This window comes from Carcharhinus amblyrhynchos, chromosome 9 (genome assembly GCF_965287045.1).
Source record: "Carcharhinus amblyrhynchos chromosome 9, sCarAmb.v2.hapA, whole genome shotgun sequence".
NCBI classification, from domain to species: Eukaryota; Metazoa; Chordata; class Chondrichthyes; order Carcharhiniformes; family Carcharhinidae; genus Carcharhinus; species Carcharhinus amblyrhynchos.
The window spans coordinates 66,413,740-66,425,893 of record NC_137332.1 but is presented as its reverse complement, the minus strand read 5'-3'; the positions used below and the strand labels follow the sequence as shown (position 1 = coordinate 66,425,893).

General features: G+C 39.0%; 1 protein-coding gene across 1 annotated transcript in view; it reads left to right on the top strand.

Moving 5' to 3' along the window:
• Positions 1-12,154, top strand: part of cdc73 (cell division cycle 73, Paf1/RNA polymerase II complex component, homolog (S. cerevisiae)) — a 338,701-nt gene that overhangs the window by 305,468 nt on the left and 21,079 nt on the right. The window contains exon 14 of the mRNA XM_080195857.1: positions 9,546-9,707. Within this exon, the coding sequence (XP_080051983.1) occupies positions 9,546-9,707 (162 nt within the window). The remainder of the gene's footprint in view (positions 1-9,545; positions 9,708-12,154) is intronic.

The following is a 12,154-nucleotide window of genomic DNA, read 5'->3' as shown; positions in this document are numbered from 1 at the left end:
AGAGCAGTAGTTATACTGATTTGAGAAATCTCATGATGTTTATACAGACTGACAGCCCTGTAATATTAAATGTTTATAATGGCCATATATTTGATAAGCATTTTTTCATTCAAAAATCTTGTTCATTTCTTTAATAAGCTGTTCATGACTTTGAAAATGTACCACAGTTCCTTGGAAAATGTTTCTTTTCTCACTGCTTTTTTCCACTCATTTCCTATCCTGAAGGCTGCATTATGATCCCACAGGCACTGTGCACCCAAAGATGCCTCATCCAAGGGACATTTATTCCCATGAGTCTTGACAATGATTGTTGCCAGGCTATTAAATTGCAGGAATGATGGACAAGGGAGCGCATCATATCTGAACCTGATTCACACTCCGAGTAAGGATCATAGGGTAGCAGTAAATATCTGGCATGTTGTTTTTCTCTTACCCGCAAGATTTTACAGGAATTTACACGCAGATCACTTCAAAAATCTGATAAGACTTTGCACTACAAAATCTTCCCTGTTTTAAACTTCAACCCTTTTCTGTTGCACAGCAATTGCCTCCTATGTTGTAAAGCAGTATTTGAAGTTGTATGGTCCAAAGAACAGACAGAACAACTGTTAAGTATGTACGTTTATAACAAAACATGATTTTCAAGTGTGAGTGATCAAAGGAGATCCAAGAAACATTATCTCCAATATTTCTATTTACCGTAAATGCAGCTTTGAAATGGCAGGTTTATATTTGACCACCATTTCATCCTGTACACTTGTGGAGGATGAACATCGACGTATGCTGATAGGGCCAAACACCCTGTTTGGTAGGGTCATGGCTGTGATTTTACTTACATATATTTTGCTTCAGTTGATGTTTTATATTTGTATTCTAATTGTGATAATCTAACCACAAGACTGCAGAGCAGTCAGTGTAAATATCTTGAGATTTCTCAAATCAGTATAACCACTGCTCTGTGACTTAAAGGATTTAAGAACATTGCAGGTGACAAGGATTTCAATTTTTTTGAATAAAATCTCAAAAGTATTTTTTAAAATGTTGCTGCTGGTACAATATCAAATGCGTGAAATTAATTTTCCAATATTCATATTTCAGATTAGTTGGTATTTTGAACTTCTGATTTTTGTAACTAAGGGGCATTATTATTAACTTGGATAACTGATCTAATGTTTTTTGAGATGAGATATATCATCCATGCTGCTATTTTCATTCAAAATTAACCCAAATTACATGAAAAGCCTGACTATCATCTAATGTATAACTTTTAATTTAACTTTACCCTCTTTGCCTCACGTACTTTTGACAGACAATCTTAGACACCTTAATGAGCTGTCTTTTCCTGCACATAATGCCACATTAAAACACTCTCCAGAGAATGAGTAAACAATAAATTTTATTGCACTGTCAACTGTTTTTATATTTTAATTTATTTAATGACTTTGAGGCTTATGTGTCCATTAGAAAAGAAATGTTGTCAAATTATTTATAGCCTTACTGTACTTGAGCCAAAAAGAGCAATTTATCTAAATGCTGTGATTTTTAGAAATTGTTATAGGAAGGATTCACTCTTACTGAACTAGGTATGTTTACCTTTAAACATTTATCAGTGAATCTTAAATTATGCTAACATATGTAATAAAATAAAATGGGTAGCATAGTGGTTAGCACCGCTACCTCTCAGCACCAGGAATCTGGGTTTGATTCCCAGTTTGGAACACGGTCTGCACAGAGTCTGCACATTCTCCCCATGTTTGGGTACCTCTGGGTGCTCCAGTTTCCTCCCACAGTCTGAAAGACATGCTGGTTAGGTGCATTAGCCATGCTAAATTCTCCCTCAGTGTATCTGAACAGTCGCCAGAATGTGGCGCCTAGGGGGATTTTCACAGTAACTTCATTGCAATGTTAATGTAAGCCTACTTGTGACAATAGAAAATAAAACTTTGAACTGGCAGATTTGAAAATTACCGTATGTTTTGCAAGTTTTGGATCACCTTTAATAGCAGTATGTCAGATAGTGAGTTGTTAACAGGTCATAAGACATAGCATCAAATTACAGCATGTTTTTTTGTGGGGGTTACAGGCTATGACTACCTGCTACTTTAGCACCACTGATCAGTTCAGTCAAGGGCAGTGTAGAATGTGCATGCACAGAGCTGATACAGATAACTTAACCTTTTCAGTTAAGTAGCTGAGTGTAGGAGGATGATTAAAGGAAGAAATAACAATTGTAGCACAGTGTTCAAAGTGGGCACAGGTGTAACAGTGGACTTTTCATTTTGTTCCTTTTCTAGTGAAAATTTCCCTGCAGCCCTTTATTCAAATACATGGGTGGCATAACATTGAGATGCAGTCAAGGACTGCAATAATCAGGACAGATTGGCTGGCACGGTAGCACAATGGTTTTAGCACTGCTGCTTCACAGCTCCAGGGACCTGGGTTTGATTCCCTGCTTGCACATTCTCCCCGAGTCTGCGTGGGTTTCCTCCGGGTGCTCCAGTTTCCTCCCACAGGCCAAAGATGTGTGGGTTATGTTGATTGGCCATGCTAAAATTGTCCCTTAGTGTCCTGGGGTGTGTAGGTTAGAGGGATTAGTGGGTAAATCTGTAGGGGTATGGGGGTAGGGCCTGGGTGGGATTGTGGTCAGTGCAGACTCTATGGACCAAATGGCTTCTTGCTGTACTGTAGGGTTTCTATGATTCTAGATGTCTCATAGAAATGGCATTGGTGAATGCTTGGGGCATGAAAGCCCCATTGCATGCCAGTCATGGAGTCTGTCAATAGAGATGTAGAGATTAGAGTATATTCAGTGACAGAGCTTGCAACAATCTTATTTAAAGAACTTAATTGAGCAAATCCCATATCTGCAATGCTTTTGAATGCAGGTTGGCAATTCTACTATGTAATTTAAAATTGCAGTCAAATCCATTCTTGAATTAAGAAGTGATCTTGTTGATGTCTGGTGTAATGTAACTTAATTTATGGAAATAATTTACAATTAAAAATAATTACACAATTATTTATTTAAAGTTTAAAATATTAAATAGCAATCTATAAAGCCAGAGAATAAATGCACCTAACTGCTGAGATATGCCTGATATAGATATTGCAGCAGTCCTTCAATTAAAAGACCCCACGTCTACATGTATGGCATGCAGCTCCTTTAGTGTTTAGTCTCATTGTGCCACTATCACTGTTGGATTCTTTACGTTGCTTCTTGGTACAGAGGCTGCCCACCATCTGGAAAATCTTGTTGAGGAGAATGAAATGTTCCATAAACAACATCAGTCCAAATATAATACTGATTCAACAGTAAGCCATTGAGTTAGGCTTGATTTTTAGTTATATGGCTTGATACAAATGAAAAAGATTTAAAACGTTCTTATTTTTAAATCTATGTAGTTGGCTACAGGTTTGGAAATAGTGTAGATAGGAAAGTAATGGTGAAATTTGTAGAATTATGTGATAAGCTTTATCTAATAGCTGCTGATTGATATGCAACTGGAGATCAGTAACAAATACTTTACTAAATAAATGGAGTGCACTTGGTTTGTATGGTGGATCATTAGGCATGTCAACAGATTGAAAGACAGCGGCGTCTTCTGGGTGCAGTTGTGTCTTTTTTACTGTCTCCCTTGTATTCTTAATTTCCTCCCCAGAAGTCGTCCTTTTTTACCATGCTGTGCAAATAGTTCCATGTGGAATTGATTTATTCTTCTGTTGGACTTTGCAATATCATCTTGAATGTAACAAAGAAAAGTAGAAACATTGTCACATTTTTTATGAATAGCACATTGTTTTGGGATTTACCAAATTTGAATGGCAGAAAAGGATGATGTACTTACAGGCCATAGAACTTAGGAGCAGAAGTAGGCCATTCGGCTCCTCAGGTCTGTTCTGCCGTTCAGTGAGATCATGACTGACCTGATATGATATTCCTCAATTCCGCTTTCCTACCTTATCCTCATAATCCTTGATTCCCTTACTGAATAAAAATTAGTCTATCTCAACCTTGAACACAGTTAATGACCCAGCCTCTATAGTTCTCTACAGTAAAGAATTCCACATATTCACTATCCTCTGAGAAGAAATTTCTCCTCATTTCTGTCTTCCCTTTACTCTGAGATTATACCATCAAGTCGTGGCCTCTCACAAGGGGAACAACTTTTCAACATCGACCCCGTCAAGCCCACTGAGAATCCTATATGTCTCAATAAGGTTGCCTCATTCTTCTAAACTCCAGTGAGTGTAGGTCCAACCTACTCAAGCTCTCCTCAAAACAAAATCTCCCCATACCTGGGATCAACCTAGGGAGCCTTCTCTGGACTTGCCCCAGTGCTTGTATATCCTGGATGAGTGGACAAGAACTGTTTGTAATATTCCAGCTTTGGCTTTATTTTTCTTTTTTATGCTCTATTCCCTTTGAATAAAGGCCAAGCTTTTATCTGCCTTCCCTATTACCTGCTAAACCACCAGTGTACCTGTAACAATTGTGTAGCACACATTCAACTGGTCGAAATATCTTTCCAAAATTCTGTATTATAATCATATAATTGTAGCTATCAGTAGATTATGTGATGATACTGTGCCTTGAAGAAATGTATTCATATGTTATTTAAGAGCAGCATGTTTAAAATTCAGCTCTGTTTTACATGGTGCGGATTTTTCTGCACCAGGCAGCTCATATGCTGGGAAGGGAGACTAATAATTGACTTTAACTAGGGATGTGTTTGTTTTACTCTGAGTTGATGCATTTTTGTTTATTTGGATTTTGCTCTGGGGTTTCAGAGTTGATGGGCATGGTTTATTTGTGCCTGTCTGAAAGGAAATAGCTGACACCAGTCCAAGGCCCATAACGCCTAGGCACAATGGCATTGTACCTGAGGAGGATATATCAAAGAAGTGTTGGAGGACCTTCCACCACACAATGCCCTAAGTAGGGATTGCACGATAATTGTCCGAGAAGTTCAAAGTTCTGTTGAGCAATTGCCCTGCAATGGCAGCCATCTGGAACAAATCACTAACTTAGGAAGGTTCTGACTGCCTTATAGTATTAGTTACCTAGAAAAAGTTTGAAGAATTACCACTTCTAACCTCTGAGTAACTGTATTACTGAGCCCCTTAACCTCTCTCAGACAACTGACCACCCTTTAAAACCCTAGCAGAACACCTCTTTCAGCAACACCCCCCCCACAACAGTTTAAACATGCCCCTTCGCGCAAGCTCCTCAGTGTGCCGCTCCCCTCATCTGTGGTCCTCCCCTGACTGCACCCACAATTCCCCCTCTCTCGCTGCACATCCCTTGACTGCACCTCCAAATGACCACTTCTTTGTTGGTTGACCATCATAACTGCCCAGTAGACGACCTCTGCCTCAGTAGCCGCAACAACACCACCACCACCACACCCCCCCCCCCCCCCCCCGTGCCCCCCCGCCCCAATGCACATACACACAATTTCCTCACCTCCAACTCAACTCCCCTTGATGGAAGGCCTCAGGAACTTGCTGCACCACACTGTTCTCACTCAGCCTTAGTCAGAAGTCCAGGCGAGAAAGGAACAACTTCATTTCCTGTACATATCTTCAAGATGCACTGCAGCAATTCACCAAAGATCCTTAGATGGCACCTTCCAAACCCATGACCACTTCCATCTAGAAGGACTAGGCAGCAGATAAATGGAAACACCACCACCTGCAAGTTCCCCTCCAAGCCACTCACCATCCTGACTTGGAAATATATCGCCATTCTTTTGCGGTCGCTGTGTCAAAATTCCCTTCCTAACGGCATTGTGCGTCAACCCACACAACATGGACTGCGGCGATTAAAGAAGGCAGCTCACCACCCCCTTCTCAAGGGCAATTAGGAATGCGCAATAAATGCTGACCAGCCAGTGATGTCCATGTCCTACAAATGAATTTTAAAAAAAACGTAACTAACAGCAGAGTGGCAAACCAACTCTGCCACTCGACAGAGGATTTGGGCCAAGTTTCCAGCAGTCAGCCCAATTATAATCTGCACACCTATGTGTGGATGTTCTCTATTTGTGAACAAGCATCTTCTTGTGTGGCTTTAAATGCCTACGACAGTTTCAAGGAAACACTAAGCAAAACCTATTTTTGGCAACTGATGCAAAATGGTTCAACAATCTGCAAAAGGACAGAGAGCTCAGAGATTCATGGAAACTGCACTAAGTCCTTCTGAGCACAGTAAAGGAGGAACTGCTTTGTTCGGAGCCATTCCTTTGATACTAAATCCACAACCTCTGCCACACTGAAGGATAAGGGCAGCAGATGCATAGAAGCAACACCGCCTGCAATTCTCTTCCCACCCACAGATCATTCTGACTGGCAACTATATTGCCATTCCTGCATTGTCACTGGGTCAAGAACCTGGAGCTCCCTAACTAAACTAAAGCTACACATCATGACTTGCAGTAATTCAAGAAGGCAGCTCACCACCACTTTCTGGAAGGCAGTTGGGGTGGGAAAACTGATGCTAGCCTAGCCAGTTGACACCCACCCTGCAAAATAATTTTTTTAAAAGCCCACAAATAAAACACAGCAATGAAGTGACTTCAACTGTTGGTGCCTGTGCAAGCCTCTGCACATGCTAAAAGAACCCTGTCCCACTTGCATTGCTAATAGCAGCTGAATTTCCAGGCCCTCATAACTTTTGAGCCTGCAAAATGGACTGAAAAATGTAATGAATACTCCATTGCCTTTAATGGTGTCTAAGTAAGGTGAGGTTAAGCAGTACTTATCTAATTCCCAGTGAGTGCAAATTTCATAGCCTCAGATGTATCCTAATTAAATGCCAGCCTTTGGTCTCACTTGTGAAGATTGTGACAAATGGAGATGCCACAAGTGTTTATGGAAGAGTGTTCTTTGTATTTTTATTTTCAGAATGGTGGAGAACTTTTAATGTTTCTTCACATTATCTTCATTCAGTGCAATTTAGGGCTTCATAGAATCCCTATAGCGCATGAAGGAGGCCATCGAGCTTGCATCGACAACAATACCACTCTATTCCCGTAACCCCATGTATTTACCCTGCTGGTCCCCCTGACACCAAGGGGCAATGTTTTGCATGGGCAATGAACAACCTGAAAATGTTTGGACTGTGGGAGGAAATTGGAGCACCTGGAGGATACATTAAGGCGAATGATGTATTTTGAAACAACAAGTACTGACACAGGGAGAATGTGCAAACTCCACACAGTGACCCAAGGCCAGAATTGAACCCAGACCCCTTGAACTGTGAGGCAGCAGTGCTAACCAGTGTGCCACCCCTATATGAGTATTTATCCCCCTATTAAAAACCAATGGACTTGCTTATTCCATCAATCTATAATTTATTCCATATCTTCAGTGTTTTGCCCAAAAATGCAGTTGATTTGAGTTCTCATATTTAGCATTAAGCCTTTGCAGGATTCATAACGCACAAAATCTTAGTTATGTTTTGAAGAAATTACCATCTTTTTTCCACATCCTCGAGCACTAAATATGATTTGCTTCTTGCAGGAAGCAAAAATGCTTTCCTACGCATGTGTTAGTGGTGTACAACTGATCTATTTGGTAAATGCTACATTAGATAATTTTACCAAAGCGCACCAAGAAGGAAACATTCTGGCTCCTATGGCATGTGCCTAAATGAAGAGTAGCAACAAGTCTTGTCCTGTCCTTCGTCCATCTTTTTGATGGTTTTTTCTAATAATTCTATTCCCCAAGGCCTGGCCCACAGACGATCCAATTCTGATTTCTGATATTATCCATCTATGCCTTCATGGGTCTTACAGTGTACATCTTTCTGATGTTTTTGCCTTGCATTACTTTTTTGCACACACTTCCCTCCTGTTCGCACCATTCTTTCAAAATGTATGAGCTTTCTTGATTTCACTGCCTCAAGCAGGTTTCTCATAAGTCCAACTTCCTTGAGCACCCACTTATTTGTCTGCTTAGCCATCCATGATGCACGTAATATTTGTCGAGTCATTTCATTTTGAATGCTCTTATTCGAACCACATATTCTCCTTAATGGCACAGTTTTTACAGCCATACATTACCACTAGCCACACAAGGGTTTTGAGAAGATGAATTACTTAATTATAATCAAAGTGCTGTGGCAACTCCATACCTCTTAAGCAAGTTCACAGCGCCTTGGCTGTTTTAAGTCTAGCCCAGTCAGCAGCAAGAAGAACCCACTATTGCCCACATTAGTCAGCTTTTTTCAAAATTCCTGTTGAATCTGTCCACCTAGCATTACATTTTAGGTGGTATTTCTGTCAAGGTCTTTACTATTGGTGGCATTGCGTAAACAAGCAATCCCTTACTTCTATTTGTTCACCCCTCCATTGCTTTCAGATGTGTGTTGGATTTTGAAGCAACAAGTATTGTAATAGAATTTATCTTTGTGAATTATTTTGGTATCAGTAAGTAATACTTTGCATTTAAAATTCAACTTTTTAAAAAAAAGTTTTCTAAGGTCCCCCAACAGTGATCTCATTATTTGTTGATATGTGCGTTACATTGTGCTGTGGAAGGTTCAATACTCATGCTGTTTGTGCTAATTGGCCAAATATTGAAAGCATCCTAACAATAGATTACAAGATACAAAAACCAATTGATTTATGGAGGTTGTTGATAGGTTTATAAGATACTCTGAGGAGCACAGACCCTATTAAATACTGGTTAAAATACATGTTGCAGACCAGGAATGCTGCTTTGTTTTAAATTAAGGACATTTCTTCTATCTTAATTAGAAAAACAGCCTTAAAAAGGAGGTGAGAGATATTTGACCTATGTGAGTTTTAATAAAGTAAACCTTGATATAATGTGGTTACATGATCATAAGCTAAGTAATTCTTAATCCGTTCACACCTAACAGAATACACTTTCACATGGTGCAGTGCATATTAACTTGGCTGAAGCATATAGGAGAAAACTGTACATATTCTCATTCAGTACAGAGTTAGAGACGTGCAGAAATATTGCATTGCCATTTTTTCCTCTTGCTTTTCTTTATATCAAAATTGTGTTTGCTTCCAGGCACCTTGTTTTTTTTTAAGTTCCAAAATCTACTTTTTAATAAAAGTATGTAAATAAAAGTATGTAAAATTGGCTAGGTAAACTGCCCTGAAAGAAAAGCAAAAGCACTTTTCATATCCACAAGGCAGCAGCTTGCTGACAAATTAATTTTGAAATGTAAGTCAATGTTATTTTCTAGGTAAATGCAGTTGTTTTGCACACAGCAAGGTCTTGTAAAGAATAAATGAGATAAATGACCAGTTTAATCTATTTTTGTAGTGTCAGTTGGTGGAGGGCACAGAAAATAGCATTGCTCCTCTTCAAGTATTGCCATAGGATTTGTTTAACATTCACTTGAATGGACAGATAAACACAATCTAATATCCTGAGGCAAGAGTGCTGTTCCAATCTGACAACTGTATTGTAGAGCTAACTTTAACAGAGAATAGTTCATTCTTCTGCCTTCCAGTGTATTGCTGCAGTGACGTTTTATAAAAACTTTTGTTGTATTCCTTAATCAGGTTTTTCCCATCTGATGAGAAGAAAAAGCAGGGGTGTCAAAGGGAAAATGAAATCCTGATCCAACGACGAAAGGACCAGGTGCAACCAGGAGGAACTGCCATCAGTGTAACAGTGCCTTATCGAGTGATAGACCAACCTCTTAAACTTTTGCCGCAAGACTGGTATGTGCATTTTCAGATAGTGCACTGAATAATATTTTGCTTAAACATTTCATTCCAATACCACTGGCAATGAAAGCATCAATGCTTCTGCCTTAATTCATACAGATCGTGGTCACTGTTCTTACTGACAACTACTTAACAAAGATTGTAAGAAAAACTTGTTTTTAAGAAGTTATAGCTTCAAAATTCAGGAACAGTTTTGTGCAAGTTTAAAAGAATGAAAGCCAGTTAGCTGCCATTCTGATATTTTTGTAGCCAAAGATGCTTTTTTGTAATAAATGTAAAAACCTTTGTACCAAAAGATATACTTTTATTGATATTCCTGAAAATCACAAAGGATTAATAGAGGGGAAAACACACAGTCCAGTGGTTCCATTTTCTTTTGGGGAGAAGGTCTCTTAAGGAAATGATTCCCTTCTAAGATTTGGTCTCCGCATCGTATGTGTCATCCATGTCATAAGAATCCAATCTCCCTAATTTTTCGCCCTCTTACACAGGTTGATCTTGTGTACCGTCTTTCTTTTTCTGACTTGATTCTGCATCTTCCCACTGCTGAATAACTGATCAGAAACCTGATTGAAAGTAAATCCTCCGTTTACCATTCTGTGTTCAATAACTAGTTACATTATCTGTCAACAATAAACATTGGACTCATTTCTACCTGACTAGGAGATGCAGTGTTATCATTTTGAACTCTAATTGGCAACTGGGCCTGAATAATAATACTGTCAATACATTGGCTTTGTTCACCATGATAAGAAATGCATTATTAAAATGGCAACACTTCAATTAGAAAGCCACCAGCTTATCTGGCTGCATTTAGCATCCAACTACCTTAACCTAGTCAGGTATTGAATTTCAAATCAGGCTATATTAACAAAGTATTAACTGTCAGTTACTTTTCTTAACAGCAGCGCATGATGACACAGGTTAGGCGCAGTAAACTGACTTTAAGCAATTAAATATACTCATTTTTTCCTTAATTAAACAGTGTTTACACAACATTCTGGCTTGCCATAAAAGCAGTTTATTCTGACAGTAACAACTTGCACAACGTAACTGAAGAGTATTCAAAGCAAATGACAAAAGTAGAGGAGGTTAGTGGCAGTAATGTATGGAAGGAAGAAATCGGTTAGATAGATGAAGGGGATAATGATAAATCAACAAATTTTGATTTTTCCTTTCAGGCACAACAGTCAAACAAAAACAATACTGCTGTATAACATTTGGTGAATTTTCTGAAGACAATTTTAAAGGAAACATTTACAATTTTGCTATAAATAGCAGAAATTACCCCCCTCAAAATCTCTCCATATTGAGTGGGGCTGGAGAGGGAGGATTGAATACTATTTTGGAGATGGTCACAAAAATGTATTCCCACTCGGCCATAACCGAAACGTCCTTTCTCTAGTAGCTGCTTCTGAAGGGAATTTTCCACCATAGTTCTGATCCTTAGGAAACATTACTACATGTTTACATTAGGAAACATGTTTACTAATTGTGCATTAGTAAACATGATTATTGTTAAGGCATCATAGTTGACCATGTAAAATTCATCAAGTTTACAAGTTTGGCTGCAGCAACCTGTTCAGCAAACTGTTTAGGAACTCTTTTAATATGGCTACGGTGCTGCTTAATGCCCTAGGAAATTTTTTCCGATCGTAAGAACAATTTCTTTTTAAGTTTTATGCATTTTTCTAATTCCATTTCTTAAAAATAAAAATAAGTATGGTTTAGAGTAAGTTTCTAATTTAGGTTTGATATTTTGCAAATATAAAGCTTGTAGATTAAAGCTAGCAAATACTTCCAAGATGATCTCCAGAGAAAGCACAAGGCCACGCAGTGAAACTTTATTTGAACAAGATTTCTTTCACAGCTCCTGAATTAGACAGCTCTTGCTCCATCACCTTACTAATGGAAATACATAGTGACACATTGGCTACTATTGCAGTTGGAGCAGCTGTGAGAAGCATGAGTGGGGTTAGGAGAGGAAAAAGTTTCAGAGAAAGCAAAGAACGTTTGGAAAGTAAATAAAAGAGGTCAAGGAATATTGGACCATAACTGGGATAGTACAATATTAAAGCAGGCTGGGAGGGGGTACAAAAATGTGATATTTTGTTTCTCCTCTGCCTTATTGTTGCTGCGATAACCATATTTAACCCTGGGCAGAATTTTATGAGAATTGGCAGTGTCAGTTCTGGTGAGAAAATTGGCATGGAACTCAACAGTCAGTTTGGCCATTTTTTTTCTCCGAATTGTGTGACTTTTAACTGACTAAAAAAAAGAGTGGGCATGGTGTGCGCTGTCAATCTGGCTAAGCAGAGCAGTTGGAGCCAGAAACTTGCTTCACTGAGAAAAAGGGCACTCCAGTCACTGACTTAAACAAAAATCAATCCCCCCCCCCCACCAAACCTCCTCCCCCGTGTGGATATCTGTGGTCATGCCCC